Here is a 14653-nt window from a genome sequence, read left to right as displayed (position 1 = left end):
ACAACATATTGATTTCATGTATCTTGTTTAAATGGCATGGATATTATTTTGCCCATTCTGTACTTTTTCCCCAAATACCTAGTCAAAACAAGCACTATAAAAAGAAAATCTATTGCTTTTGTAGGTATTACACATGGTAGCAGACACGTCAGGGGGAGCAAGTTTGGATTTATGAATTTAACTGGTGTTATTTGTTTGCATGTTTTTTTTTTTTATGCCTTGGAATGCAATCTCTGAAATAAATGTAGTGTGTTAACTACACACAGACATATTCTGTGATTGGCAGTGCAATTAATTTCTTTCACGGTCAATCTGTTGCCATCATAATTTTTTCTTTTTAGATTTATACAGGCTTTAAAATATTTTCAAATCACTTTTTTTGTAATTGCCAAACAGACAAATTAACCACTGTGTAATGACACTGAAAACAATTCAAATAAAGTAAAACTACCCACCCTCTGAAGAGGTCTGACATGACCTGTAATTGAGAAGTTGAGAAATTATTAGAAACCAAAATAGAGCTCTTCATTTTGAAATCTGTTCATTTGTCAGTCAAGGGATGAGGTTAGTTCCTTGCGGATGTCTTGTGACGAGTTTTTGAAATCCAAACTGTCGTTCAGACGATTTTTAAAAATGTTATTTATTTAACTCGTGGGAAAAAATGTATGATACAAGTGCTATATGGTGGCAGTGAACTCAACTCATCTCACTTCACGACAAGCAGCATTTGGGCAGACAGGGAAAATTCTTCTAAAAGAGGCTTCAAGCTGTTTATTGACACTCTCAGTGGAAGTTTATTGTCAAATTAAACATAAAACAAAGATAATTACTTATTGTAGGTAAAACAACCAAAGTTTTACCTTTGGAAAGTCTGTTTGGGTTAATGCTAACAGACAATGCAAAACGCCATAGACGGACTAACAAATAGTACTCATTTGGCAGTGTTAAATGCCTTCAAGCAATGGATAGTTAAACACAAATGTTGATGCAACGCATGTAGACAGATAATATAACAATACCTGCAGGCATACATTTTGTATGTATATGTAACTGTACATATGTCGAAGTCATAGCGCCCTCAGGTGGCCATGGTGTGCACACCAGAAGGATGTCCATTGAAATGCAGCAAAAACTGTGGGGAAAACGGTTTAATTCTTATTTATTTGTATTTAGTACAGTATTATAGTGCAGTATTATAGAGTGTTATTTTTCCTTGATGGAAGGAATTCAATTTCATTTCAGCACAAATTAAACTCGTATATTAAAGGCACCACTGTGTTGTGCTTTAACACAAAAAGCCACTTCTGACAATTGTATGCCTCTGACATTATGGGAAGAGTTTGGCGAAGGACCTCAAGCGATGGAGTTTGGTGAAAAAGGACTTGACTGACCCACAGTGTCCTGACCTCAACCCATCAAACACATTTGAGATGAGCTAGCGCTACTGTCGCTACAACAAAGCCGTTAAAGCTGCAAAAGGGAAGCCCAAATCTATCCATTTTCTTCTACAGTATTTGCAGGTGCGGCGATAGCTATGTTTTTGTGCGCATTATATTATAAATGCGGAACACACGTGCTGGCCCATCAACAATCTCAGAAGCCTCGTGTCTGTTTTCATTCATATGTGTTCCTCTTGACGAGAACAGATGTTGGGAAACCCACCAAATTGGAGCTGAAGCGGCACTATAATTACTGTGATTTTAATCAGGGTCTGGCATTTTGACCCATTTATTTTCTTACAGTGCTGATTGCACTGCAGCACAGTTGCGACAAAAGTGGAGCCAATAATTAACCTTCACATCAGATGCATATCACAAAACCAGCACAAAATATCTGTGTAACTAAAAAAAAGAATCTCCCACATGCTCCCACTTTTCATTTTATAATGATGCCAATCAAAAATATCCATTAATTATGGGAAAATGCAGTCATAGATACCTATTATTTCTGTTCACATTTAAACCCTACTTTGAAACCCTTACCCTTGTTTGAAACCCTAGTTGGAAACCCTAAACCTAGTTTGAAACCCTAATTGGAAACCCAAATCCTAGTTTGAAACCCTAAATGGAAACCTTAACCTTAATTTGAAACCCTACTTTGAAACCCTAACCCTAGTTCAAAACCCTAGTTGGAAACCCTACCCCTTGTTTGAAACCCCACTTTGAAAACTTAACCCTAGTTATAAACCCTAAATGGAAACTTTAACACTAGTTTAAAACCCTACTTTGAAACCCTAACCCTCATTTGAAAACCTAGTTGTAAACCCTAACCCTTGTTTGAAACCCTACTTTGAAACCTTAACCCTAATTTTAAGACCTAAATGTAAACCTTTAACCCTAATTCAAAACCCTACTTTGAATCCCTAACCGTAATTTGAAACCCTAATTTGAAACGCTAACCCTAGTTTTAAACCCTAAATGGAAACCTTAACCCAAGTTTCTAACCCGACTTTGAAACCCTAACTCTAGTTTGAAACCCTAGTTGTAAACCCTAACCCTAGTTTTAAATTCATGAATTGCAAAATAGGTAAATTAGATGCATATAACTGTTAAAGGCTTCTATGAGCATGTAGAAATATTCCAATCTTCCCTTTTGCGTTTGTCCAGAACCAGTAATTTTCACATCAGTGATAATAAAGCAGATTGATTATTCATTTTCATGCGTCAACACCATTTAATTGTGCAGCAAGAACACTGCAACGCGGGGTCAGAGGGGCTCTCGCTCATTTCCAAAGAGACCCATCAACAACACAAAGACACCCATCGCATCTCACACAATCCTTTCACTCTATCACAAGCACACACCTCCCGAACATGCCCGGACTGCATTTTACTACAAAAAAAAAAAAAAAACGTTGTTTTTTTTTTTCTTCCATCAAGCACACGCTGTGCACCCTTTCGGTCCCATGCCACCATTTCTTTCCACTTGTCAATTAATATCCTTTAGGTGACACAGCACCGTGCAGCCTCAAATGCCCGTTGTGGTTGTAGAGCCGACCGATGAAAGCACAGAAACCTTTCTTAGTTGAAAGCACACCAGAACATTTTAATCATTGAACATGACTTTTTAGCATTCGTACTACATTGCTCTCAACGAAGCGGCTTGATTTATTTTAACTGCATCAAATCCATCATCCCACAAAAGGTTTCTTTATAAAGTTTTTTGTGTTTTTTTTTAATGACGCATAGACATAGTCTGCTCCCATGAAATTTTGGAAACCACACTTTCACCGATGATGCGAAATAGACTAAAGGCATACATTAGGACATCACATATTTTCAGTAGTAGGAGTCACCACCTCAAATGGACACAGAATCATTTTCACGGAAAAAAAAAAATGGCACTGCATTGCGTCTTGAACAGAGATTTGAGCGAAGAGATTGATATTGCATCTGCCCAAAGATTAGTCTTCCTTTTGAAATGTGAAACATCCAACGTCTTCTCTGTTCCTCTCACTCCTTAGCTAATGGATGCTTGTGGTTTCCAGGATCTGCTTTGGAAATGTTTTCCTGTGGAGCTCTCGGAAGAAGTGCCCTCATCTGGCCCCTCCATCTGTCATTAGGCCACTCCAAACTTTTTATCCCCAGGCTTCCGAGACCTCAAACTGCCAAATTGGTTGAATTATGGTCAGTTATGTGGAGTGGACCTTGTGTCACGAGGGAGAGGCTCGAGTCAGTGGAACAAACCACACTTCTCACTATTAAGAGGTGGACTGATACTTGTACAGAAACACTGTGGCTCCCGGTGGGAGGATGCGAAGTATCCGACCAATGGAAGTACCAATTTTGTCCATATTTGGACTTCCGCATTACTGTAAGTATCACTGGATTTTGGGCAGGTGCACCCAGGTGTTTTGAATTCCAGGTTTTTGTGATAGAAAAAAATGAGACCAAAGTCAAACATTTCCAAACTGTTTCCACCAATCTTTCAATTTTTTTGAGAAGGGAAGTATAAACAAACAACTGATATAATGTAGTTACACAAGAGTGCACCCCCTCTTATAACTGGGCATGTGGCTGCGTTCAGAATTAACCAGTAACATTCAAACTCATGTTGAATTCTGCGAGTCAGCAAAATGTAAAGTGCCTCCCCAAATAAGGTTGAGTGTTTCTAGTAGTTTTTTCCCCGATTTTTTTTCTAGTTAGCACAGTAGCAGTATAGTCAGTCAGGAGAAGGATGCAAAAGAATTTCCAAGGCATTAAATATACCATGGAACACAGGAAAAGACAATTATCATCAAGTGGAGAAAATATAACACAGCAGTGACTACCAAGAATTGATTTCCCTCCAAAATTGATGAAAAGGTGAGCAATTAGTTAGGGAGGCTGCCAAAGGACTGACTGCAGCATTTAAAAGGGAAGTCAACCCAAACATATTTTTTTTAAGAATATGTTCTATGCAGGGCGGCACGGTTAGCACGTCCACCTCACGGTTTAGAGGTCGTGGGTTCGATCCCGGCTCCGGCCTCCCTGTGTGGAGTTTGCACGTTCTCCCCGTGCCTGCGTGGGTTTTCTCCAGGTACTCTGGTTTCCTCACACATTCCAAAAACATGCATGGTAAGTTAATTGATCACTCTAAATTGCCACTAGGTGTGATTGTGAGTGCGAATGTTTGTTTGTCTCTGTGTGCCCTGCGATTGGCTGGCAACCGATTTGGGGTGTCACCCGCCTACTGCCCGAAGACAGCTGGGATAGGCTCCAGCACTCCCCGCGACCCTTGTGAGGATAAGCGGCATAGATAATGGATGGATGGATGTTCTATGCAGGCCCACTAGTTGAAACAAGGCATTCTGATTAATATTTTGTTTGTGGAATATGAGTTAAGCAACAAAATCCACCTGCTTTAGCCATCTCTGGGGGCGGCCATTTTGTCACTTTTGGCGACCGAAAATGACGTCACACACACCCCTAGGGCTCAGATAATGACCAATCATAGCTCAGCTTCAGGAAACAGGTGAGCCGTGATTGGTGGATTGACGCAAATGCAACACACCAAAATAACACCAAAGCTACAGCAAAGAATAGTAGCGTTAGCATGATGCTTTTCTTAAACTAGAATTAGGGCCTTAATCACATTGAAGGGAATTATGAACAATTCCAAAGGGAGGTTCTTTCAATCTCCACTCCTCAAGTAATCCTGACTCTCCCACACTTGTTTTTAATGTCTCCACACAAAGATGTTCTTTTGTTGTTTTACCCGTTCAAACCCACCTTTTTTCTTTTTCAAAATCAGACTGAACGACAAATGTTCCGTATACTTTTGGTAAATGAGCATGTTTGAATTATGTTACCACAAAACCGTCAGGCTTCTGTCAGGAAAAGCCTACTAGAACAGTCGAACTTTGCGTGGGGTTAATCAGAGACTTTTAAAGTGGTGGCAGTTCATGGCTGACTCGTATTTCACATGTTTGAATCTAATTGGTTAATTTTGAACATTGTCAGTCTCCACTTATCTGTGAACACTTCTGTACCCGCATTATAGCAGCTGTTTTTCCTTTTGTTCAAAGTGAGGTTTACAGCTTATAGGTTACGTTAATGGTGGAAATAGCTTGATTTATGTTGGTCTCCTGTTTTTATTGCACAAAAATCTGACATTCGGACAGGAGAGTGTCAACTTTTTATATCCACTGTAGAGACAAACAACCATTCAGACTCACAATCACACTTAACCTGCATGTGGCAGTGTCTTATGTTTGTTGTAGTTGCTGTCTGGAATTAAATGAGTGATACAACCAGAGATGGTGGGACCACTCTGGGCAGAATTGATGCTATCTGTCCTGTGATGTGTTATTTTTATTTTTCTATTTGTTTTTGGAAGCGAGGCAACAAACCTGGAGAGAAATGGCCACAGCTGTCTGTATGATTCTACTGTTGAAGTCTAATCGACAAATATAACAGCGAGGGGTTGTAAGTGGTTGAATAATTATAATCGTTTTCAGAGTTCGCTTATCATTTTTTGTCTTTTCCTGTGTTCTGGCTTTGAAGCTTTTGGTCTACCTACTATAAGTCTCTGAGCTAGCTCAGCAGAAGGAGGACAAGGGTCTAGCTCTCTAATCCCGCCATCTGAGGAAAGGGTCAAAGGTAAACTGATGACCCAGGCAATGAATAGTTGCTGAGCAGAGCTGAGGCATGAGGGAATTCGAAATTAGAGTGAGGTGCTGTGAGAATAACTTGGTTGCACGACTGTATGTGTTTACCATTTACTGTACAAGGCTGTATTTGCAAACGGAAGGTCCCATGTTACGCTGAATTGGGGTCAGGTTCAAGCAATCTAGATTGCCAGAGCTCCTGGCATACATTTCGGGTTCTGCAATATTTTTCACTTGCGTAGTTCAGACTTGCTGGGTTTCAAGGTTCCAGGCTCCAAATTAATTCCGGAATTCCCTGGTAGTAGTTGTATTCTGCAGAATTCTAAATATGCATGGAGACCAGCCTTTTGGAACTGTTTTTTATTTTCTTCTTCTTTGGTCACTTCTTTTGTTTTATCCATAATAGTCAAAATGTAAAAAAAATCTGGAATTCATCAAGCCATTATTTCAATTCAGCAAATGAACGCCCCTCTGAAGAGAACACATTGCAGCATTTAGAATGGCTCACAAGGTACTCTGTGCATTTTCTATCTTCACCCACTCCTTATAAATATTTTACAAGTTTGTTCTTTTCTATTTTATTGCCGGCAGAGGAAGATTGTGATGTTGGATTAAAGGACACACTAATAAGACTGGCTATTTCGTCTCCTGTGCAAACAGCTGCCAGCCCCCCATACTTGCACAATTAATGAGCAATTAATTAATCTAATCGCTAATAATCATTTTTGCTTTAGCAAGTTGAGAATGGGCATTTACCCCGAGAACACACAGCTGTTGGTAGACATACACACTGGGGACATTATGTGGCTAAACGCTGGCTGAAAAAGGTTGAAATATTTTGTTGCAAGACCCAGTCGTTCTTTAATTGCAGAGTGCACTTGCCATTGGGTCGACCAGGATTCTTTTGAAAACGTTGGCAGTGATAGAGTTGGTCAGTATGAGTGGACTACTCAGCAGAAGACTTCCAATCGTGGAATTAGCCGCTAACACAGAGGCTAATCAGTGCGCATTGACTTTGCTACGCCGCTAGCGACAAGCTAACGCAACAAGTGAGGCCTGTGTGGATTCATATGTTGCGGAGGACGACAAGGACCTAGCCTGACATGGCGTGTTGGACGTGGAATCTGATCACTTGCTTTCCTCGTTCCTGCCGTTTGGACCACAGGGGTGAACCTGCTTAATTGAAAGGTACCTATGTTTATTTTTGCTTTCGGGTGAAGAGCAATTTTGTTTTAGGCTACTAGGTACACAAGCATTGACCTGGCCAGCGACGTTGCGTGACACTGGGGTATATGACTTTAGTGATTGCCGGCTGTCGGGAAAATTGATTGGGCCGTCACATTAATATTGTATTTATATCTATATTTATTAATACGTGTATCACAGCCTTTTATTGTTTTTTAAAATTTATTGTATTGTTTGTAAAGTGCTTTGTTACAGCTCTAGCTGTTATGAAATGCGCTATATAAATACAATTCTATTGTCCTGTCGAGTGAAAATGACATCACAGTTGCTCCGGGCTCAGGCAACGACCATTTACGCTCCGCTGCGGAAACCTTTCGCTTTGAAACTGAAATGCAAACACCTAAGTCTGTACTTTACATTTTGGAGGTTAGAAAACAGGCTGCTACCTTCCATACCGATGTAATGAGAATTTGAAGTGACTTGAGTTTGTTATTTGAAAGTTGCACACAAAAAGCTGGCCTTCGGTGACATGACATGAATGTTTGTGCTCGAGTGCGCGCAATGTATCTAAACTTTAGTTAAAGACGGAGTCAATACAACTCTGCTCGTAACAAAAACTTGTAAAGGATCAGACTTTTTACCTTATTGTTTTAGAGATGCTCGTCAAGTTGTCTTTTGCCTCCTTTTAACGTCGCCCCTCTGCGACGCGTAGACTTATGATTTCATCAACTGAAAGCAGCCATGCCAAGGCCGTGGTTCAACAATAAAATGCTATGAAATAGTGTAGTACACACAAGAAGGACAGAGCCTTGTGACCAGCAGAGAAGCAGGTGGCAAGCAATGAATAAAATAGTGTCCTATGACATCAAACTTTTCTTGCTGGAAATTACTGCAACTTAAAGGCAAATTGGACATAATGTAAAGCTCAGAAAAATGCAGTGAACATCTTTTCATCTGTGGCATTGGAACTTGTATTATAATATGCAAATGAATTACATTGTGTGGCCCCCTTGCTCTCAGCGTTCCCGTTAGCAGTCGAAGGGAAGACTTGAGTGTGTAGGTTGTAAAGAAGTAATGTCAAACGGCTTGATTGTGTAAAGGGAGAGGATTAAAGGCATTCTTTGCAGTGGGAGAAGAGGTTCCAAGCTATAGTAGTCGCTGACATATCTAGCAGCCCAACTATGGCCTAATCTGTTGGTTTTACATGACTGCAAATAATTTCCATTCGTCAAACTGACAATAGAAGCGCCACCTTGTTTTGCGTCGTGGATTACTGTACAGAGCATCCTGTCCTGCTCCTACATAGAGCCCTGACAAAGGATTTAATTGAATATCCACCCGTAGCTAATTTGTTGTGCGCTGTGTGGGAACATGCAGAGACAGAATGCTACAAGCCTCAACAAAACCACATGCAGAGCTGTTGTTGTTTTGTGTGACGTGCGCGTACTTTGCTGTTTGAATATTCAAATCAGTATCAGTTTACATATCATATGGTGTTGTGAATTCTTCATTTATGCCGCTTTTGCACAGCTATAATTAGTATTGACATGTTTCCATTGGGGGGAAAAAAAGACACGACCAGATAGGGGTTGAACAGATTGGTCGGCAGGCCCACGTTATTAGTCTGCATCGACGTTGAAAGCTTGAAGTTGCCTAATTGCTCATCACGTCTTTTCGGAATTTTGTCTTCCAATCGGCCAATTTACCGAGGATTTTGACTGACCTGTGTGCTGCCGTTGTTGGACTGTAACGCTCAATGGAGCAGTGATATGTGCAACCAAAAAAGTGACACAGTCTTCACACGTCAGTTCTGAGAGTATGAAAATAAATTGTGGATAATAATAGTGGTAAGATTATATGAGGATCAGTCGAAATATATCTGCATGTGGTGCAAAAAAAATGTGAGGGAAAGCAGTACTGTGCAATGACTTTTTCAATTAATCAACTTTGACTTGACTTTCCTCACATTATTGTCAACTCCACAAAACGCTACAAGAAATTCTGAGGATTTGGACAACTTTGAATGAAACAAAAACAAAAACAAAAATCGATTATCAGCATATTTATCGATTCATTTTATCCTCGATCAGTTGCCGATTCATCATTGCACGATTGTGAAAGTGATATCATATCCATGATGTATTAAATGAGTGATTTCTCATTAGTCAAGCAGAGTCTTCATTGCTGTGTCAATGTGATATTTCAGGATACATGGCCAGATATGGCAACAATAAAAACATTCTAATGTTAGCTTAGCTTTTTGAGGTGCCTTAGCTCCAAACTATCTCCACTTTACTGCAGTGGTCCGCTTACTCGCTGACATCAATCTCCCCTCGAATTAAATTTGCCTCCAAACTGTGGCCAAAAGTTACTTGTCAAGAACCGAGAGTCTGAGACCCTCATTCTCCTCAATTACCCTTAGCCCATGTCTTCTAATTGAGTTCACTGTGGACTGATGCTCAGTTTCGCTCTGTATTATTTGGAAAACCCTAAACCAAAGCGAGGTAAACAAATATGAACTAAATTTGATTGTGACTAATCTAATTTACAGTTTAATTACATGGAAGTGTGCAGTGTGAGATAATGCACTTTGTATTTTTTACCCTTGACCATAAATAAACCATTCTTATGCTGTTTGTTTATCAAATGAATTTAAACTGGCAGATTTGATATACTTATTCTTAAATACATATAATCATCCGTTTTAGCCTCACATTACACTTGTGCTTAAGATAATTAATCCTCAATGTTTGTCATATACAAACAACGCCGATTGCCATTACCGTGTATATGTTCTGGGATGACGGTTTTGTTTCAAACTATTACCTACTGCCATTAATACTGTTTGTGTCCGTGTTTTTAGATAAATACTCGCCAAAGAATGACTTTCACTTTGACATTGTAAAACGCTGCCCGTTGGCAGTGATTAATCTTTTTTGCAATGTATGAATCCTGAATTAGGCGCCTCTGACATTTGGACTTGGTCTGTGTAGACTTTTTGAAGTGACAGCAGTACTCCATCCCACATGATTGTGTTAAATGAAACACTGCCCACATGTTTGCCTTAAACTAAGTAGCCCTTAACTGTTTGGACAGACAGCTGGCAGTTGCACTTAATGTATTTGTTTATTTTCCAGATAAGCGGCCTCTTTTATGGATAAGCAGCTGATGCTTCCCTTCTGTCAAACTGGGACAGGCTGTGGGAAGATAAAATAGTCTGTTTAATCTGGTGCTGGTGAGCAGAGAGAGTGATGTTATTGACCTACGCTGGCAGCAATGTGTTTCAATTATCCTCCGCTATCCATTTGTCAGGCAAGCCAAGTGATGGGAGGGGGGCTATGGAGTTCAGGCCTGGGTTAGAGTCATTCTCCATCACTTATGACGTGTCTTATAGGAAAGTGCTTTAATTGAATTACCCAATTTATTCTTCAAGCAACAATGCCCTGGCCTGGATTGGTGATGTGAGACAATTAGACACGTGTTTAAAATACGGGCCGTGTGCATATGTCGTCTCTCCATGGCCTAAATGGAGATAGACAAGCAACACTGACTTTCTTAATGTAACAATCCTGAATGACTTTGTATAATTTGGACTACCCTAACAGTCTTATATGGTATCATGGTATGTGTGCAATTGTTTGAAACAATTGACCAAATGGATCAATTAATTGATGAAGTGATTATGATGACAATCCCTAGTAAGTGGTGCTTCCTGTTTCTACCTATCAATGTGAATTGCACAGGTTGGTGTCCCGTCAGACTGACTTTTGCTGACAATCGACGAATGACGGGACATTTTTCGGACTAACCACTGCTGAAAGTGGATTTTCCTCCATCAGAGCAATTGCCGCTACTAGTTTCCATCAGGGACGGACTGACGGACCGTCACTGCGGACTCCTGTTTTGCTGATCTTTATTTTTTGGTGGGTGGAGCTGACAGACTGACAGACCAATGGACTTCTGACGGACCGATGATTACAATTCGGTTCGTCACGAAAAACGAGGGACTGACAAATGACGGACGGCTAGCCAGGCCGCTGACGGATGACAAATGACGGACCAGCAATATTTTGTGAATTGCCCACCCCCGGTGAATTGTATGTGTCCCATAACATCAGCCTCCGTATTCAAATGGGAATCATCCCCAAGACTTCTGTGGGCTAAAATGTTTTTTTTGTAGTTATGGATTACAATGTATGAGGGTTAGGGTTAGAGAAAAGGGTACAATTTAGCAGCTATTGATGAACTAAGAAAAAATCATTTGTTAATCAATCAGATGATGTAATCATCTTTGTCCTTTGCTTTAGAGGCTTTCCAGACATCATCAGAAATGAGCTTGGAATGTCATTTTTCTTCCCCAATGAGTGTGCACTATCTTTGTGGGCTGCTGTAGAAAGGCAACGTAACTTTCCATGTCCTTCTTTCTGCTTGACCACAACTTCTGTACTCTGGAATTTGACGATTTCATTTTGACTTTTCTTATTTTGTTACAGAACCATCCTCCTCTCCCTTTAAGATGCTTTTCATTTAAGTATAGTCTGTGGATTTAAGAGCACTTTTTAAAAGGGCCTTTTCAAGTTTATCCATGTGTCTTGCAAGGAAACAAAATAATGCAAAAACAGATCCAACGAAAAGTTTGTTTTCCACTTCAACTCCAGCAGATTCTCTTGCATATTTTTGGGGTAGATTTGCAAATTGCAAATGGTTACACGAGATTAATTCTTATCAAGTTGAATTTATTCATCTTGAGCAGCTGGAAGAGGTCAAAGTGGTGCTTGCCTACTGTCTGCGAGCTGTCTGAGACGGCCGGGCCGTCAATCAGCGCAGCCACAGTTGCAGGTGTGGAGAATGCCGCGCAAGTTAGTGGTGCACTGGCCTACTTGCACTCTGGCCCACACACCTGCTCGTTCACTACGCTCTAATTGTCAATTCATTTATTTCCCACAAGTCTACAACTCCTGCTGCGTGCGCCCACTATCTGCGTCTAATCAGCAGTGTATCTTCACAGCGCTTCTTGTTAAGAGTGAAGAATGGTGAGTCGAAATGCTCTGCATAAGCATGTAATGTACACCAATTATGGTAATGGTCCGAGTTGCAGATGGTCCGGTCGTGATTGCCGCTTTTGCGTCGCGAGAGGCCGTCTGAAAACTCATCGTAAAAAGCCACGTGCTACTCATTACTACTCATCTCCAACCAAGTATCCCTTTGTCATTTTCTGTGCAGTCTGTCCACTTTAAGACAGTTTATAAAATTGCACACCGCTGACACCCTAAACAAAAATTGCCGATGTTAAGGTGTTTTCAACATGCAGAAGTCTACAATAAAATGGTGACTTGCTTATGGATGAAAGACGTTTCTTTAGATTTGTACAACAGCATCACAAAAATTGATTATAATTAGCAAGTTATCAAAAAAATTACACCTGTCAGAGTTGTTTCAATGCATTGTTACTTTACTTTACATTTTGGGTCAAATAAATGCTACTTTTGTTTGGTTACATTGAGCTACATTACGCTCATTATTGGGTTTTTTTTATCTACAGGTATTTGTCCTTGCTTGCACATTCTATTTTGGTTCCAGAGAGTTGTGTCACATGACTTTCACCTCTCCATTTGACTATTTGTCCAATAAAAAACAGCAAGGCAGTCACACGACTACACAGTTGCTGCGCCTCTGCCCTGCAAACAAGCAAAGTTTTCAAAATGACTCATTTTGCTTGGCACAGACCTATTGGTTATTTTATATTAAAAATCTAAGATTGATTTAGTTGATGTAATTGGGAATGAAGTTGTTCATTGCTATTTGACACTTTGACGTTGTCATGGTCAGTTGTTGTTGTTGTGGTCATGCTTTGTTCTTGTTGTTCCCGCGTGCTCCAGTAGGGGCAGTAGGTGGATCTCTGCAGCGCACCTGTTTGTAATCTTAATCAATGGACTATTTAAGGACTGCCAAGCAGACAACTCCTTCTCTGATTATTCCTCTGCTTGCTTGTGACCATAGCACCAAGTATTGAATTTTCTAGACGTCCTCTCATGATTTCGCCATGTATTTTGCTCCCTTTGTTGCCTTAAGTTATTTGCCATTGTATCTTGTGTTGTTAAAGCTACCCTCGGTTGAACTTTTTGGAATTGGTGTGATCTTGCCTTTTTATGACAAGCAATTTTCGTTATGTCTTTCCTTTTGCAAGCGTTTTTGTTTATTCTCGTTTTCCTGGTTTTGTCATACCAGCGCCTTTTTTTTGCACTTTGTCGGTCTTTCATATGTTTTTCTGATAAACCCTTTTTCTTCAAAACACCATCTGAGTCCACGCTTTTAGAGTCCGCTTTGGTTCCTGGTCCTCCCGGAACCCTGACAGACGTGATATAAATAAAATAATAAATCATAATTTACTCACTGAGTATTTTTTTTATATTTCATCTTGTTAATTACTTGTAATATTTTTTGAATGACTGATTTTGCCCTTTCCTTGAATCATATTTTAAAGTAACACCTCTTAAGAACAATTTTTGGCTCCTCCACCCACCTCTGTTAACAATAGTAACATTCCGAATTTTTATTTTATTTTTACATCTTTCTCTTGATACTTTACGCTATAAGAGGGACAGTAGTTATAGACTCCCATTCAGATTGTTTCCAAATGCAATCCTCAATGTGAAGTGTGGCATTTAAAATGTGTTGTGTGATGGGGAAGTACATGCATCAATGCGTAAATGCATGTCGTTAATTGCATTTTAAAATACTAATGGGTATTGATCCAATTTTGCTGGTATAAGTTCTGCGCAGATCTTTTGGGCCACACTTTGAACATAAAATAAGATAATCCAAATATGCACAGGAGGTCACCCCCACCAATTCTAATGATACGAAATGCTCCGAAAGATTTGATTAGCAAATATCACTACTGAAAGCTTAGTAGAGCCAATTTTGTATTCTAGTACCACTAATGGAATACTACAGGTGTGTACTACCAGCTGGCTATTGGTGCTGATGGTGAATGACAACTTTAAGTCATTCACTGCCAGACATTTTCAGACCCTCTTTTACCCTAAAGTTTGGAAAATGTGAAAATATGAATACATTCCTGGGATTGAATGGCTGGACTGTGAAAAGACAGATTCGTCAATGGCAGTGAATGAGTTAAGCTTCTCAATTCCAATCCTCTTTGTCTCTCATAGTTTGAATCTGCACAAATTACTTTCAACTAATGATGGCCCACTAACACTTGCCTGCAAGGTGGCCTCCGTGACATTGCAAGCTGGGGGAAATGGGAGATCTTGCCAGCCAGCCAGTGTCATTCTATTACCTGCTGAAATTGATGCCCAAGTATCTCCTCCTTGATTAGCTTTGTCTCAAATAACAATGATAGCTTTAAGTGTGTCT

General features: G+C 40.0%; 1 protein-coding gene across 4 annotated transcripts in view; it reads left to right on the top strand.

The window, feature by feature from the left end:
- The window catches only part of LOC147147315 (uncharacterized), a 315327-nt gene that overhangs the window by 71012 nt on the left and 229662 nt on the right, over positions 1 to 14653 (top strand). The window contains exon 1 of one of the 4 annotated variants that reach the window (XM_086031862.1): positions 12222 to 12306. The exons of the other annotated variants lie outside the window; for them this stretch is intronic. Within the exon in view, the coding sequence (XP_085887988.1) occupies positions 12304 to 12306 (3 nt within the window). The 5' untranslated portion in view covers positions 12222 to 12303. Of the gene's footprint in view, positions 1 to 12221; positions 12307 to 14653 lie in introns of those variants that run through there. 4 annotated transcript variants of the gene reach the window in all.

Source organism: Filicampus tigris, chromosome 5 (genome assembly GCF_054856515.1).
Source record: "Filicampus tigris isolate MCC_2025a chromosome 5, RoL_Ftig_1.0, whole genome shotgun sequence".
In the NCBI taxonomy this organism is placed as follows: domain Eukaryota; kingdom Metazoa; phylum Chordata; class Actinopteri; order Syngnathiformes; family Syngnathidae; genus Filicampus; species Filicampus tigris.
The sequence above is the reverse complement of the archived record's forward strand: the minus strand, read 5'-3'. Positions and strand labels throughout refer to the sequence as shown.